Raw genomic sequence first — 18,185 nt, forward strand, 5'->3', positions numbered from 1 at the left:
GTTCAATATTTGGCACAGCCATATATACACCCAAACATTACATTTGTCAAAGTGTGACTCTAATGTTTAGCAAATCAACTGACGAGTATGATAAATGTGTAAGGAAATGTACCAGTTAGACAGTCAGTATAATTGATCACACATTGCTTCCTCTTGCTAGCTCTCTAACTTCCTCCTAGGCTTGTTTCACTTAATGATCCAGTTAATGTTTGGAAACAAGAATGATTTCTTTTAACCTCCAATAATAATGAACAAGAATGTCATTGGAAGTCAATTCGAAAAACATAATGGTAGACAGTGGTAGTACCATAATGTCACTGGAGGATAATGGACAATAATAATAATAACATGAGTAACTGTTAACCAGATGGACTGAATCTGTTTTTTAATTTAAACCAACAGACACGTGAACCCATTTTCCATCTGATAGTTCTGACAGGCGCACTGTGCACCCTAGCAGACGCCCGTATCTTCATTTTCCATACGCCTGCTCACAACAGCTTTACTTGCACATCAGTGTCAGCAGCATTTCAGCTCTATCCAGCAGTGTTCGTCCCCACTCTGGGTCTGATTTTTCCCAGCCTTACATCTCAGAAGCCCTGAAATTACTGTGTATTATAATATTATATAACATCTCTAATTTACAGCAGGTACCTACCTCAGTGCAGACTTTCTCACATACTGAACAGTTATTAATGAGGCGATCAGCAATCTTTGGAACTGATAATTTGATGTTATGAAAATGCAAATTGCCCAAAGTTGCCTCTTAAAGTAAGGCTTTGATCTTGATCTAAGGCTAGACTACAATCTTGCTTTTTCTGCTGGGTCAGTATATATATATATATATATATATATATATATATATATATATATATATATATATACACACACACACACACACACACATAATGCAACAGAAATCCAGGAGTGTTGAATGTATCACCAAATAGATGCATTCTTACAGATCCAGAAGGCAGGGCCAATCATTGGTGTTAATTTGAAATCATACTTCCACCACTTAATGCATGTAAATTCAATATTCTCCCTTATTTTAGCTCTGTTTTGTTCTCCACCAACCTACGACGGAATTATCTACTTTTCTTTTAGCTGTGCTCACTGGAGATTTGATTTATGGAGTGTTTGGCGCAGAAAGCAACCGCATGTTGCTATTGGAAACAATGTTGCAAACTTATGTCCAAAACAATTAGCTGAATGACACAAAAACACTAGGAGGACTTTTTGGGTGCATTGGGCTGAACTGTTGACTAACGCAGCTTTAATTAGACAGCCTCCATGTCTCATCCCACCTTGATACATGTAGGCTTTTGCCTCTGAAAAGTGTCTGCAGAACTAAAACCAACATTTTCTTCTTGCTGCCTCATTTCTCCAGCTCTCTCTCTTTCCCTGCCTCTCTGCTTCCATCTCCTCCTCTCTCCCCTCATATCTCCAGCTGTCGCCTGGTATAATGTAAATGAGCCTCTCAGCACAGAGCCTATGATGGTGTCAGCCCTCTCCTTAGTCTCTGGTCTCATTAGAAGCCTAGTGCAGCTGACATTTACCCGGCTACTGTGTTGACTAGCTCTTCATGCGGGGCACATGGGTCAAAACAATACACAAGGAAACTTTAACAATCTCAACCCCTTTGGAAAGTAAGGTTCCTGGAGCCTGTGACATAATTGAATGTTGACAAAAAGTACAAAAATGCCAATAAACAAGGCTTACCGTGGGCATCTAGATTAATGCAGATTCTGCAATGACAGCAAATATATTCAGATTTCTGTTTTATTATACTACAAATGCACAAAAAGCTGAACTTGTAAAGGTTGTTTTCTACAATGACCTCACGGTCGATCCAGTGATAAAGTCATTACGCAGTCTTAATTTTAGATTTGCTTTGATTTCAGTGAACAGCATACTTCTCCTGAGCCCTACAGTGAGGTGCAGAAACAGCTCTGTGAGGTTGAAATTAATAGGATGGCCATAGCTATTTCCTGACTCTTCATCCTCTTGGGACCCTGCAGCTCTGTTTTTCTGCGGTCTTCTCATCCTGTTTCTAATGCCTGACTCTGTGTAACCCTTATCTCCATGCTCGCTACAAGGCCTGATAGGACTCTGTGTGTAAGCAATTAAAACGGCTTATTTGCCAGATAAGTGGGGGACAGCGGTCAGATATGAAAGCCACAGGCTGCCAGTATCACGTCTTTAAGTTACAACCCCCGGGTTAAATAGCCCGAGGGCACGGAGTGAACCAAATGAGGCGTAGAGCTCTCTCTCTGTGTGTGTGTGTGTGTGTGTGTGTGTGTGTGTGTGTGTGTGTGTGTGTGTGTGTAGAGGGCATGAAATTCTGCCACAGGGAACACACAAAAAATGTGAAAATTAAAGTTTTTCAAAACTAAGTGCACCCCATAAGCCAACAGTTTGTAGAAACACCTTTAGCAACAATAACTTGAATTAATCCTTTTCTATATTCTGTATTTTGGAGAGAGATCCTACAGGTGGATGCCAGGGTGGTGTAGGCTTTGGCAGGCAGGAATGCATGAGAAGTAATGGGAAATCTTGCAGCTTAAATGGACCACCAAATTGCGAGGGTGTGTTTGGTACAGGGTGTAAGGGAAGGAAGTTGTGCTGCATGGGCAGTTGAAGTTGCTAGCCTGAACTAGCTCGCAGGCACTGCTCAATTTAAGTTTTTTTCATTTTATACTGCAAAAGAAAGAAGAATATGTTACATTTTTTCATTTGCTTAACTGTTTTGGGCCCTTGGATTTTATTTGACGAGTTCGTACATGCACGCAGTTGATAATCGTATCATTTCATGTATATTTGAGTTTGTCATTTTTTAATAGTTAACTTTGTATTTGCACCCACAAATTGTCACTTATTAAAAGTGACTCATTACATCTCTTTGTCGTAGGTCTGCATTGTAATACAATGTTCCATTGCATAATTAGCCTTACCAATACTTTTCCAGTAATGGTACACATTAGCATTTGCATATACAGATATCTGACAAACCAAATTATACTGTTATCGTTGCTCTTAACTGACTGCTTCATCAAAATCTGACAGTTAAAAACTGCTCGCAACAAGCTAAATTGCGGTCTTTTACAGTATTTTTGACAGCACTTCTGTGATGTAACATGTTATCTGTCATTTAAGTTAACCTTCCAGTCTCTGAATTCTTTGTACAGATTGGCATGTCTGTTAGCAAATTGGTTATGTTTCTCTGTTGATATGTGGAGCCTTTAAACATCTTTTACAGATGGGGCTTGTGGTTTCTGAGTGCTTTCTCATCATTGTGTGAGAATTGCTGTGTACTTTTTTTTTTTTTAATCCACAACTCGATAAAACCTAAAGATTCTCACTTTAAGGATTCAAACCTGATTTAACATTATAAAACAAAGTCTGGTCTCTGGTCGTGTTAGATGTCTTCAGCTATAAATGTCACGGATGAGCTGGCAGCTGTGAAGTTCAACCTTTCCTGTCTGTTCTATTTATTATTGTGTCTGCGTACTAAAATGTATCTATACCTTCAAAACATGACACACTGGAACACAAACTGCTGCCGTCACAGTGTTGTAATGTTCATACAATGTTTTGCCATTTAACACGGTTACACTGATATCCAAAAACTTTGAAAAATAGATCAGTTGACATTTTCTTTCATTATTGTCTGGCTGCTTTATTTTTAGAAGGAATAATTATTCTTTTTTTTTTCTTTTTTTTAAACAGATATATGAAAATAATCTGCTGCTGTTGTTCAGTAGTTCTTAACAGTGTAATAACTTGTAATTGCAGAGAAAGAATAAGATGTTTTTTGTTCATGAGTGATGATCCATCTGTGAAGCCTGGACATGTTCACCGTCGACTGTAGAGTTAGCACAAAGACTGAAAAACAGATTTGTTAAAATGTGTGAAACTTCAGCTAAATCTAGTGTAGCTGCATTTTAATGTGTAATGATCAGAGATGGGCAGTAACGCGTACTTTTTTCAGGTAACGAGTAAAGTAAGGGATTACTATTGCAAAAACGGTAATGAGATTACCGTTACTTTCCCGTAGGAACGCTGCGTTACTGCGTTACTAAAACCGTGATTTTTTTTGCGAGAATGTCTCATGACAGTGACGTAAGCGAGTGCGACGTTCGTAACAACAGCTGTGTGCAGATCAACAATGGATCATATATCGAGTGCAGAGAGAGCATGAGCGTGCAGCGTTTAAAGCGTGGAAGTACTGACCTTACTTTGAGTTTGATTCCATAAAAAGTGACAAAAACATTAGTGTCCGTTGTGCGTGGGAAGAAAACTTCTTTTTACAGTGAAAAAACCCCTAAACTTCCGAGCAAACACCGAGTAGCTACGACGTGATGGGAAACTCACAGAGAAACTCGCGGATTCTTCCACTGACCGCTGCACACCTGCACCAGGGTAAACCTCCGCCTACCCCACTCCTGCTTTACAGGTGAAAATAGAGCAGCAGGACCGCTGAGTCTTTGACTTTATTTATTTTCTGCTGTGTTTTACTTGCATCTATTTGAGAGAGTGAGTGGTAACACAAAAAAAATATATATATTTTATGTGCTGGAATGTGCAGAAAATAGGTTTAAATGTTAAACTAATTTCTTCCAGTCAGAGAATGTTGCATATAATTAAATGTTTGCTTGATACACAAAGTTAAAAGATTAAAACTAATAAACAAGTTTTAAAAAGAGATTTTTCCATCTGATTACATTTTGTATGATGGATTATGCAGAAAAAGTAGAATTGGGCTGAAAGATCTATCGCTTTATCACCTCTTCAGGTTGTAAATCGTGTTTTTAAAAAGTAACTAAGTAATTAATTACTTTTGAAAATAAGTAATCAGTAAAGTAACAGGATTACTTTTTTGGGGAAGTAATCGGTAATTAGTTACTGATTATTTTTTTCAAGTAACTTGACCAACACTGGTAATGATAACATAGCATAACTAAAGTTAAAATCTTATTATAATACAAACATTAACAATTACGCTAAAAGCTACAGCTAAATATTTAACTAGCCTAGCTTAGCAGAGTTGTACTAACTACTATCTGTTTAGCCTTTAGCGAGGGACGTTAACTTAAGCCAAGCACTTAAATCTATTATATCTGTACATGTATTGTTTAACAATGTATTTACTAGGTGACCTTGTTGGTTTCATTTAAAAAGAAATTCAAGGGCTTGAAATCTTATATTTGGTACAGTTTGGCAAAGCCTTAAAAAGTCAAACCATTATCTAAATTAACTGGTTGTATAGATCATCAGACAATCCTCACAGACAATCGCAGAGCAGCCTGCTGTTGGAACACATTCAGGTAAATATAAGAAATCAATAACTGAGGTAGACTTTAAAGACAGCAGGCTCACAGCAAACAAACTTTTTGAAGTATACCCATCACATCAGGTTTATTTAATTTTTACAATAAAGTTTCAAATCCATCTACAAGCTGTAACAAATACCAGCAGCTCAACGTTTCTCAAGCCGGCGGTCTCTTGTGGATTCCCGTATCGGCTTCAAAAACAGGCGTGAGACATAAGAACATGGATAGATTGGACAAAGAGAAAAAGCGAAAGCAGCAGATTTCACTCTGTAGACGACGCAGCAGATTGACGCAGGAGGAGAAGACTTCGACCTTGGTCTCGACCTGAACAAACTGTAATGAGTTCTGAACTTTCTGCCTCAGCTCAGTATTGTTGTGGTTTTCAGAGTGCTGAGAGCTGGCAAACAGGATATTGAGTCCCAGATGGGCTTTGGCTCACATCATGAAAGTACTGGAGGCCCACAGCTCTGCACACGCCATCAGCCATCGAAATGAAACTGAGGGAAGGAGATGAGTGGAGGAGATGTGAGAAGAAGGGCGAGGCAAGAAGTTTTTCTGCTGTCCAAAATACGAGTTGGTGTGTTTGTTTGGAGGCTTTCGGAGGCTGGAGTTATCCTGCGTGACGGGCGCGTGTTTAGAAGCCACTGGGCCACACAGAAAGCAACACTAGGACGCTGCTGAAGGGATAAAACAGCCACATGGGGGGAATCCTGGACACAGACCAGTGGATACCCGTTTCCTCAACATCTTTTTCGGTCGCTCTCACCCTTCTTGTGTCTCTCCGTCTTTTTTTCTTCCTCTGCATGAAATAGGATCACATTTAACTGGAGGACTCTTTCATATGGAGGAGGAGGAGGACAGCGTGCAACGAAGAAAACATGGCTCTTCCAGCAAAGGGACACTCAGGGATGGATTGAGAGGGAAAAAAAATATTCAGAGCGTATGATGCAGAGGAAGTACAGGAAAAACTAAATGTCAGCAGCTGTAACAGATCTGTTACTTTCCATCATATTCCCAATTTTGGAATGTTTTTGTAGGACATTGAAAGTATTTTTGAACCCTGGACTTGTGGTTATTTTTCCTACACTTCAGGGAATTCCAGACATACCAGAGAATATCACATTTTGTAATTTATAAATCCAGGACCAACATTCAAAGTGAGAGCAGGTGGTGTATATAACCTTGCCATGCAAAGGTTGTAAAGATTGTCTTAAAAGTGTAGCTATTCTGTTTGGCTTGTCTGAAATCGACAGTAAAGTTATCAGTCAGTTAAATAATCTGTTACATGTCTTCATTTAGTGTCACCACAATCAGGTTCCTGTGCACATATCCACAGAAAAAGCATGAAAATGAATAGAATACCTTTAAGGGAATACTGGGGGAAGGACTGTGTCAGAACTACTGTGACGGCGTCAAACCAAGGAAGCAAAAAATAAAGAACTAAGATCGTTTACATGTACCCACAGCATTTATGAGCGATGAGGAAAGTAACGAATACCGGCTCAGGGAGGATGGACTGAAAATTAATGACCATTTGAGAGCTGTAAGTTCTGGAAATTTAAGGAAAATGTGGAAATTACATGATCACAAAAACATGTTCCCCTCTTTTTTTTTCCTTTTTTTTTGTCCAAGTATCTTTGAGTGGAAGGAAATAACTGGGACTGGGATGAGGTAATCCATTACTTAGACATGATATGGAATAGAGTTGCTGGTAGGTTTTAAATTCCTAACAAGATTAGAAAATTTAAAAAATTAAAATAGTATTTATAACATTGCTGATTCTCCTGGTCTTGATTTGCATGTTTTACCTTATTGGTAAAACTGCCAAAAATTAAAAATACCTCTGTCATTGCTGTTAAGCTTTCCATTAAACATAAAACGCATTCATTTCAATAAATATTTGTGAGGTCAAATCATAAGAAATCTATCGCTTAAATAAAAAGATTTTTTTCACAATAAAGTAATAAAAGAGGAATACAGTAGAGGTGATAGCGTTCCCTTATATCACACAACACTTTGAAAAAGAGCACAGTGCTTTACAACTTATTAGATCACCACCCAGTGTGAGGACCTCGCCACAGCTGCCCCAAATTTACAGTATTTTTTTAACCAGGTATTGAATTACACTGATTACAGACATGCCCATAAACATCAGTAAAAAGACGGGTGTACATGACATTCTTTTATAGTTTTGCACATCCTCACTCGGCTATTTTAAGTATAATAACTGAGTTTGCTTATTTATAACTGTAGTTATACTTTTTTGTAATGGTTCTATTTGCTTTGATCACAGTTTAATTTTTTTTTATGTAATAGATAATTTCCAAAATATTTTTTATGCATCTGTAATGGTGAATCCACCAGTATACACAAGTCTTTAATAGTTGTGATATTTTAAATTGTAAATATATCATTATTATTATTTTTATCCATGAATTTTTTACATTTACCATTAACATTGAAGTCCAGTTCGCTCCAATATGAGTATAAAACATGAAATGAGTTTGCTATTTAAATAAATAACATTATCTATTTTAGTTTTAAACATGTTTTTGACAGATTTCTAAAATATTTGTGTTTTCTTGCTTTTATGACAGGTGGTCGAATAAGGAATCTATTTATCACTGACCTTCAAGTCACCATTTATGACCTCCAGTTGTATATTTATATGTGCCTCTGTGATTTTAATTGTAAGAAAGTCTCCTATCATAAATTTTATCCATCTTTTCTTACAACTTTCCATAGTTTTTAACAGAAATTGCTCCACTGGTGTGTAGTTTCCCCACTGCTTATCACTACATTGTAATGCTTTGCAGTGAATCACATACCAGACCCAAAATCATTTTTTATGTTCCTGTAATGGTTGTAATGTTTACAGCTGCAGAAGCCTTTAGGCGGATACTTGAAGCCCAGATGGGGAAAACAGCCCAGTTGGCAGCAGGTTAATGTTATTACATGAAAAAGAAAAAAATGATTCATTCCAGTAGGACATTTCAAAATATATGACATAGATATAGGAAACAATACAGGTGTGATGAACACAAATAGAGCCATTTTTAAAATGCATAGTAATTAATAAGCTCATTCAGTTAATATGCTCACAGCAGTAGAGTAAGGATGGACAACACTGTAATAAATAAAATAACAAAAGAGGAAAATGTGACAGTACATTGCCCGTTGTTGTTACAGAAGAGTATAGGCGTTTCTTTAAATGGTTAAATTCAGTCACTGCCTTCATTACAATAAATGTTGTCAATTTATCATTTTCTACTTTATGCTTTCCCACAAGAAGCTGAACTTTTTTGCCTTATTTTCACTGTAAAACATGGCAGCACGAGAGTGAGGTTTTAAACAGTTTAAACCAGTTGTGGCAATTTTTTTTGGAGTGCACATGTGTGGATTTTCCTCTTACAGTCAGGCATCCGGGTTAGGCTGCCTATCAATCAGCCCCGTGATTGACAGGCAGCCTGTTCAGGGTGGATTTCAGCTGGGATCGGCTCCTGGTAATGAATCACTTTTCTTATACGCTACTACCTGATCAAGATGGATCTTCGTCACCATACACTGGGCCAGCTTGCTACTCTATAACACAGTGAACATCCAATGAATGCTTGTTGTTCAGAAACACAAAGGAAAAAAAAAAAAAAAAACACTGACAAATCTGTGTAATTAACATTTACGCTGAAGGCTTTGAACCAGCACTGAATCTTCAAACTTGTGAAAGGAAATGTGGGAAATAAAGGCATGTGGAAGAAGCAAAGTGAGAAAAGAATCTAATCAGAAGGAGAAGACCGAGGTCAGAGCAGGAAATATATCGGAACCTTTAGCTGCTTTCGTATCATTTCTGCAGAGCTCCTGTTTATTCAGCGGCTGGTGAATTTGTTTTAGTTCAGATGAAACAGAGAGAGAGGAGAGAGAGCTGCACATTAAATAGAATGAGAAAGGGAGTGAGGAGGGGGGAGAGAAAAAGCCTCTCGCTTCCTACTTACATCAAACAACCGCACAGCGGGTGCCAATCAGCTGCCGATATTTTACACAAATTCCAATCATTTCTGTTGAGGAGAGCGCAAAGTCGCGTATCAAGGAGCCGCAGCAGAGCACCTGACCTCCTCTGAGGTCTTTCATTTGAGAGATGAGGTGGATTTAAAAAAAATAAATCCCAGAGCAGTTTGCATACAGGTGTCATCCAAGACATTCAAAAGAGTCTCTGTACAAGAGAAAGTCTTTATTTCATAGAACTAGTCATTGGAAAGAGTCTAACAGGGTGGTCAATAGCGTGCCTCGCAGGCATGGGGTCAAAAAAATGATTTTAATGAATGAATCAGGAGCACATCACTCTGAAAGAGGCCCGAGGGATCTTGTGCTGCTTGGATTTTATTACTTTGGTATGACTTCAAATCAAGACATCTTCCATCATGGTGCACTTGATTTGTGCAGTTCCTGTTTACTCTCTAACTAAAACCCCCAAAGAAAAAGAAGTTTCCAGGCTAATTCAGAGACAGCCCCCACCTCCCGCTGATGCTTGTGTGTTGCCCGTCACAGCTGTTCGGCGGCAGTGCTGGGTCGGCCTGGTTGGCGAGGAGCAGCGGACCATGAAGCCTCAGTGTCACTGCTTCGGATCAATGGCCAGGCAGAGCCAGGACGAGGTTGTGTGACCTGCCCCTAAAAGGTGACATTGGCCGATCCGCCGGTGCTGGCCAGGCATCCGGCACCAGTTCGCCCAGCTGGACCGAGGGAGGGGGCCCGGTTTGACCTGAGCCAGGCGAGCTCAGAGCCATTAAAGCTCATCGTTCACGCCGGAGGAGCTGCTGCTAATGCTTCCAGCTAATTGCAGACTGCTGGGGCTGCCAGTTCTTTTTCTGAGGGGAAGAAGAGTTTGGCTGCTAAAAAAAAAAAAAGAAGTCACTATTAGTTGCCAGATGATGTCATAGTGTGGTTTGCTCCAGCCCTGTGCTGAGACACAGCAGTGGTGGAAGAGGGAGTCTGACCCTTTATTCAGTACACTCACATAAAAATATTCCAAGCAAATGCTCCGAGTGGAAGGAAACGAGACAGAAGATTTATTCTACGTGTTCCACTTAGACTGAACTACTTCATACACTGTGTGTTTGCTCAGATCAGTGGTTCCCAACTTAGGTGCAGCGCTCCTCCAGATAGGGAGGGAAAAGTCTCTCTTCACGTGGAAAACAAACAGTTTTTCTCCAAGAGGCCACATCAGAAAGAAAAGATCTCAAAAGGTCATCGTGTTTATGTTAAACTGGAATATGAAAAGTAGCCGCAGCTATATTTGAAAACATAGTTTCATGCGTTTGAGCATGTAGTTACTTAGATTTGTGTACTTTTATGTGGATCTGTAGCTTATTTTTTAATCTATTAATCCTATCCAGCAGGGATTGTGAAGAGTGGCTGGTATTAGATATGGAAACATGAAGCTGCTGACAGTAACTGGAGCTTTAGCGTTGTTTCATGTAGCGTTTTTAAAGCTAAACGTTGTAATTGGATAAAGGTCGAGAGAGAGGTGGAGTGGCAAGTTACCCGGACACGTGATGTCGAAATAAAGGTCGAGGGGATGGGGAGGGTAAGACGAGGAAGACAGCAACTGAAAGAGGGCTCCACACTAATTTAAAGGTAGCTTGGATCATCATGAGGAGTTATTTAACCTTTAGAAGCATTTTAAAACCATTTCAATAAAAAAAAAGTGAGTTGGATTGTGGCACATGATTTTGGAAATACAGTTACAAAAACAGGTGAAATTCTGCTGTTTAAGGAAGCTGTCTGATAATTATTTTTTAAAAACGTGCTCCTAAAAGTTGTTTTTACATCAGGCCAGTGTGTGCTTAGACTCCATCTCATCAGGTTTTATTCCTCTAGCTGCTTCCTGTTTCACTTTGGAAATGAAAACCTCACGTCTAGTGGCAGCAGCAGACGGGGAGCCCATGTGAACCTCCAGCCACTGTGTCACACCATTTCATCATCACAGGGTTTATTTGCTTCTGGTGAAACCACGTTAGCCTCAGAACAGGAGGTCAAGCTGATAAAATGAGTCCACTCACATCTGTAGTCTTATATACATACGAAGTTTCTTACTTGCACTAAAATCAGAGCACACAAGCATGACCCCAGGTCCAGGATCCTCTGCTCCAGACTCCAGTGCAGACTACCGTTTATTGACTGAGTGAAGCTAGACTGTCACCTCTGCCTGCTCTACACTGCTGTATATCCAGGACTCCCAGTGAGGCGGCATCGATTTGAGGTAGTGAAATTAACTGAATTGATTGTCAGTCACTGCCGCTAAACTCGCAATGAGAAAACTGCACCTCCTAAAGCCCGACTCTTCTACTTTCTTTTTCAGGAGTTACTGCAATTAGAGCAAAAAATAGATCCAAATGTATTTTCTGGTTATTAGGGGGGCAATGCAAATATGACTATTTTTAATGGGGAGAGGCTCGATTGGACAAATGCGACACTTGAGTGGTTTTTACGCGCTGATCGGCGAGTCTTCCCGCCACCCACCCAGGGCCGTGAATGACGGCTTGCATGGCTCTTACCTGTAGTTGTCCCACTCCCTTCCCGCACTTTAACGCCCTATTAAACCATCGGCGAGGCTGCTGGTGTTACAATCCAGTGACGTCCCTGTGCTCTGGAGACATTTGCGTCCTGGGGGAAAAAAAACAAACCAAAAAAAAAAAAAAAAAAAAGACGGGAGTGGTGGCTTGTCTTGCCCCTCCGGATGAACTCGAACAGGCTTATTGCTTTCGATTATTCGTCTTTTTAAAAGAGCGGTGATGGCACCTCATCCACCACAGAGGTGAGTCTCCTGAATCCAAACCCTTTGTTTTAATCCCGATAGTCCACAAACCCGACGAAAGCCTGCACAGCTGTCTTATTAGGTTCAAATGGGTCCTGTTGTGCGCATTAGACGGGTGATAATCACCCGTGATATCAGCTCGCACTCTTCAGATGGAGTGAGGTGGATCCCATTAGTCACTTCAACCCACAGTCTTTGCTCAGCCGCGTCTCCTCGCAGTCTGACAGCTCCGCTCCGTGCGCACTAACTTTTATGGAGACTCCAGAGCGCACGGCGCGCATCCGCTACCTCTGCTGGTAGCGTTACAGTAATCGGATTACCGCTATTGACGTAAAAGTCACAAAAGAATGGGTGATCATTTAAAATGGTATTTTTAAAGCTGAAAACAATAACACAAATGTGGGGAACCCACAACACGCGTGTTTCATAATTCATAAAGGCGAGGCTCAAAGCTGCTGCAATTATATGTTAGGAGACAGAAAGCGAGAAGAATGTGAGAGTGTGATCCAAAAGTAGTTCAAGGAGTGAAGCAGAAACTATAAATGATGACTAATCAGGGATTGGTTGCTTTCGTTACTACACACCCGGGCCAGGTCATCAATAACGCCAATGAAAAGCTAGAGATTCTCAGGCACGTGCCACCTGTCCGTCCCCTATTTAACCTTGTGCACTTAAAAACACAGAAAACAGCCTTCGGGCGTCTGTTCCACTCACTGAAGTGTTGATCTGCTGCAGACATCCATCCACATGCCGAGGCTTCCGCCAGCAAAAGTTGTCCACTACTGCCATCATGTGGATATGTGATGCACTCCACTTACAAACACACCCCGAGAGAAATCACATAGAGCACATCTCTGATCAAAAAGTTGTTTATTCCATGGTGAAAACATTCCGGTCACACACACACACACACACACACACTCACACACAAATTTCTTTCTTTCATTCTTTTTTTTCTTTTTCTTTTTTAGAAACAGCAAAATTCCTTTGTATAATGCATGTGAGGAGACAAAAACGATCAAACAGTGACATAAGCACAAAGTGATTGGCTTTTGCAGCTCGGAAAGAGAAGGAAACACTTAAAAGAGAGACCTTTCAGTTCAGTCCATCCGAAAGATCCGAAAACACCCGATGCTGTTTTTTTTTTGTTTTTTTTTTCCCCAGGTTAATATCATCCTAAGGCCATGTCAGGAAAGACTGCATTTCATGCCTCTCCCTGTAGGAATGACACCACTGAACACCTGTGCACGCTTTAATTTCAATGTTGATTTTTCGAGCTGCTTCTGAAAGGCATCAGCGGCTGTAGTAGTAGTAATAGTAGAAGTAGTAGTAGTAGTAAGCAGTTTATGGACTTGCTTTCCCAGAGTTCCTCAGCATTCCTCCTTGATGTAGATTTGTTCGTCTGTGTCGGACTCCAGGTGCTCCAGCCTGTCCGTCTGTCCGTTCATTATCTCGTCAGGGGTTTTCATGAATCTGTGGCACAGACGAGGCAAGTTCAGCAAATTATTCAAAATCCTGTTTTCTTTTGTTTTATTGATGACTCAAAAAGTAAATAACGGTTTGGAGCAGCGAGACAAGTTTGAAAAGAAGATGATGTACCTGAACAGAAGCCTTTGGCCAGGCTCTTTCCTGATAATGTTCAGTTTGTAGTAGTGTCTCAGTGCTCGCGACATCTTCTCGTACGTCATATTGGTCCTGTTCTGTAAGAGTTAAAACAGCAGGAGCGTCATGAGCAACGCTGTCAGTGTGACAGTGAGGGGACCTGACCTTAATTTAAGAGCAACATTTATTTTGGCCACTTGGTGTCAGTAAAAGTCCACAAAAGCTGAAAAGACCTATACAGCAAGATCCTGTTTGCTGTATAGCGTGCTTAATGTTTCAGCAAATAATTATTAATTTACACAACCAGCAGGCAGGAGGAGGTAGGAGATACACAACCAAACAAGAGGCCAAACAAACAACATACACCTGAGGGGCACTGGAATCCCCATCATCCAGAAAATCAAGCCATCAAAAGGTCTTTTTTGTATGCACAAAACCTTTGACGCTTCACGTAGTTGTGGTTTCAGTGTCAGAGCTCAAAATGTTTTTGGAACATTTTCAGTCACCATGTTTGTCTTTGTGCGACGGCACCTGCTCTTTGGAGCTAACATTTAGACACGTGTTGCTAACCGGTCTTCCATTAGCTAAAAGCTTGTCCTGCACTGCAGAGCTGGGGCGCTCTACAGCAGGATCACATCTGCTAAAGCACAAATTCATCTTAATTGTTGGCCAAAATTAACAAAACTAAAGTAGTGTTTTATCACAAATACTGGTGTTATTCTTCTAATGTTGTGTTTTCACTCAGCACATAAAAGCACAAGCTGCACGACTCTAGCGCTGCGTCTGCATCACTTACTGTGGTGAAGAGACAGTTGAGCGTGAAAGGGAAGTTGTTGAGTTACAGGTTGAGCTACATTCCTGCCACTCTGACTGGAAGAAGATCACAGAGGAAATGATCTTTCTCGGACTAGTTCCTCTACTCCTCCCCTTCGAAGGGAGCCAGCTGAGGTGGTTCCTGAACACTTCCAGGTGGGGTGTTTAAGACATGTCCTACTAGGAGGACACCATAGATGAGATCCAGGACACCGTGGAGAGATTGGCTCTCTCGGCATAACTCGACCGAATCACTGACACTGACATCACCGATTTAATTCATCACAAAGCCTGGCTAACACACAGGTAGTGTCCTTACAGCTAAGACAGATGAAACACTAAATCCATCAGTGTGTCTGTGTTTACACTGAGCTGCTGTATTTCACTCAACTTTACATCCTATCAGCATTTCTACCAGAGTGATGAAAAGAAGCATCTGTTGTGCCAGGAAACATTTGTTAGGACTATAAAACTGAAACAAGTCGACAAAATTGTCGGAAAAAACCCCAAAAAACAAAAGTTCACTATTCAGTGATTAAGGTGCTTAGTTAATCAAGTCTCTGTCCTGATGTTTTATAAGAATAAATGAGTTAGTGCAGCTTTATGGTTGTAGGAATGACGATAAAAAGTCCCTTCTGTTGTGCTGCTCTTTTATATGCACTGCACATAACCACTGAACACCTAGAGCCCGTGTGTGTATGTACCTTGTGATTCCCCCAGAGCCTGGCCAGGCCGTTGGGGTCCATGATGCGGAAGACTTTGCTCTCCGGATCCTCCCAGCGGATGTAGTTCTCGTACCTGCTGTCTGAAAGGAGCTGGTAGACGTAGTCCCACAGCAGCCTGCAGTCTGCCAGAACCCAACAGGGAAAAGACAGAGTGAGCCGCTATCAGCAGATTCTCTGAAAAAGGTTTCTGCCACAGATGCCGCCTCACGCAGCTTTGATGCTCGGCTCCGTCGCCGCTAAATCTTACCTGCTATCCGCCCGATGGGCATCTGCTGCTCCTCTGGAGGAGACACGGGCATGATGACGTGGTTCCTGTAGAGCGCCTCCTCCTGCTGCTGCTGTAGTAACTGCTGCTGTTGTTGCTGCTGCTGATGCTGCTGTTGGTGCTGCTGGGCTAGCTGATGATGGTGTCCGTGGACTTTCCCCTCACGGCCGTTCTCCAGCGTCACCTGAGACAGGGGTCCCCCGCGGTTGTGCCTGAAGTCCATGCCAGCAGCCCCGCCACTCCTGCTTGGACTGAGGAGCAAAGGGTTCATGATGGCGCTGGGCATGAGTTGGATAACGCGAGGAGGGCCTGCCTCCTGGCCCCCAGGGCTGCCTGGACAGGGGGCTTCTCTGGGTGTAGCGCAGCGCCCGTTGGGTGCAGCCGGGGACACCGACAACGGGTACATTTCCTCCGGCAGGTGGTGATTGCTGTCGGGCAGCTGGGAGAAGGTTTGCAGGGAGTCCTCATTGGCGGGGCGAGGGTGGTTCGGCTCGGTGGGTGATCGTCGCGGGGCCGGGTGGTGCGGCGAGCGGGAGCGGTGCCGCAGTTCGATGGTTGGTGGATGCTGGGGGATGGGTTCTGTACCACGTGGTCCCCGTCGTACCGTTTCTGAGAGCACAGTTTACAGAGTGTAATAAATGTGTAAACCCAGAACAGTCTCCTAGAACGTAAGCTGGAAATTGATCAGCATGCGGCAGGAAATTCTATTTTGGATATTCTACATGTTGCTCGATTAATTTACACAAAGAAGAACAATCAAGAATCTGAATCTCAACACCAAATCTTTCATTTCCCTAGAGCCAGCAGGTTTATATGACTCCCAGTGTTTACCTTACAGGTGTGCCAGCACCAAACTAAACACTGCTCTTTATTTGAGGCCAGCAGTCACTGAGCAGAGAGACATACAACACAGAAGGTGACACTTGGACTAAATCTGGTCTCAAAGACGACAGCATCCCTCTCAGAGTCTCAACTCACTATCAATATTAAAATCTTTCATAACTTGTACTGACTTAAGGGCCGTGATGTTGGCTTATATTAAAATGTGAATGTTCTGATGCTACTGTTCGTGTGCATGCCCAGCTTGGCTTTCACCGGAAACAAACAGCAGTATGAAGAGAACGTTTAGATTGCAAAGCACGAAATTCTTTTCATATTTTTATAGTCATGTAACTTGTTTCCTGCTGCTGTGATTTATCACCACAGCGAGCCAGCTACAAGGTGCTGATCACGAGCGTCACACAAGTCCGAAAACAAAAACACTAGGTGTCACTAATATTCTACTTTTTGGATGAGCATGCCTAGTGTTTTTATTTTTGAGGCATTTTGGGCAAAAAATTGCCACAACTCATACTCCTGTTGTTCTTTGAATTTTGCTCTGATTTTCAAATATCTGTGGTGGAACCTGAGACAAGGAAGGCAGCTGCAGAAAGCAGTCTGCCTGTAGCGTTCGGTGTGCTTTATTGTTTAAATAAAGCTGCATTTCCTTGTAGAGCAGGTTTTACTGTCAACATTTGAAGTTACGGCTCCATCTCATTGTTGGTGTGTCACATTTCCTCAGATCAGAGCCAGAAAACAGTCTCAGGTATCCACTCGAACATGATTATTACTTCCTTGTTTTCAACAAAGCAGGGTGTCGAGTAAAAGCGCCGGTGCGTCATAGAGGACAACGGCAGACGTAATCTGTAGCAGAATAATTCTAAGATATTTTCATTCAGATCCAGTCTTGTTTTGTTCGGTTTCACAGTGTTGCCTTTTTAAGGAAAAAACTTCTTGCAATAATTGTGTTATTGGTCTAATGACGTGGGTTTATGTAGCCTGATACACAGAAATATGATTTATTATGGAGACAAAGATACATTACTTATAATAATGTCAGCGCTGTTTCCAACAAACTGTTACTATTTTAAGATAATATGCACTTTATTTCTTAAAAAGTCAAACAATGGCACAACGATCTTTGTTTGACTCTCATGAGCAGCTTCATTCGAAACTTCGAAAGTGGTTGTTGCTGTTAAAGAAGGTCTTATCTCAGTTACTTGGTTTAAGAGTTCATCTGCTCTATCCAGCCCACACGGAGTGATTACTCAGTGTCAACGAAGATGTGAAAAGTACAACTGTTAGTTCAGTTTATGTTTGATTCGTTATCACAGCAAAACAAATGAGTTACAATCACAGTTTCATTGTAACTATTCGTTCTTATTGTGGCAGCTAAGTCTACGAAGCCACCTTTTCCTAAATTAGTGTAAAGACAATTTTACATTAACATATATTATTTCAGCCTTTATCGGGATAAACAGATAAACATCATTTAAAAATCTCAGCTTGTAGTTGTGTTAAGAGTTTGTTAAGATGCTGTTGTGACAAATTGGGCTCGCATTAACTACAGTGGTAATGTAGCTGCTGTGGATCGCAACGTTTTTGTGTTATTACCCAAACATGAAACAAAGTGTCTGACAGGGGACAGAAATTTTTGGGAACAGTTTAAACATTAGTTGTCATATTTATTGTACGGTGTAATTGTTAATAGTATCGGCACTATTTTAAGCTTTAAAGAGCAAATGAATGAGTATATTTATGTTTCTCTCTGGGTATTAGACATGCATGTTAGAGTGACTGTGATTCTAAACTTTTCACAG

At 41.2% G+C, this 18,185-nt stretch overlaps 2 protein-coding genes across 4 annotated transcripts in view; both read right to left on the minus strand.

Moving 5' to 3' along the window:
• Nucleotides 1-12,920, minus strand: part of LOC146689891 (chemokine-like protein TAFA-2) — a 102,986-nt gene extending 90,066 nt beyond the window's left edge. For both annotated transcript variants that reach the window (XM_085437835.1, XM_085437834.1), the window contains exon 1: nt 11,882-12,920. The gene's annotated coding sequence lies outside the window, so the exon portion shown is untranslated. The remainder of the gene's footprint in view (nt 1-11,881) is intronic.
• A 74-nt stretch (nt 12,921-12,994) lies between these two features.
• etv6 (ETS variant transcription factor 6) overlaps nt 12,995-18,185 on the minus strand; it is a 29,028-nt gene continuing 23,837 nt past the window's right edge. For both annotated transcript variants that reach the window (XM_085437833.1, XM_085437832.1), the window contains exons 5-8: nt 15,529-16,155; nt 15,261-15,403; nt 13,741-13,841; nt 12,995-13,614 (exon numbers count right to left, since the gene is read on the minus strand). In XM_085437833.1, coding sequence (XP_085293959.1) covers nt 13,512-13,614; nt 13,741-13,841; nt 15,261-15,403; nt 15,529-16,155 — 974 coding nt within the window. In that variant the 3' untranslated portion in view covers nt 12,995-13,511. The remainder of the gene's footprint in view (nt 13,615-13,740; nt 13,842-15,260; nt 15,404-15,528; nt 16,156-18,185) is intronic.

This window comes from Copadichromis virginalis, linkage group LG17 (genome assembly GCF_057382275.1).
Source record: "Copadichromis virginalis isolate Kocher_CV1m ecotype Utaka linkage group LG17, C_Virginalis_male_GT1.1, whole genome shotgun sequence".
In the NCBI taxonomy this organism is placed as follows: Eukaryota; Metazoa; Chordata; class Actinopteri; order Cichliformes; family Cichlidae; genus Copadichromis; species Copadichromis virginalis.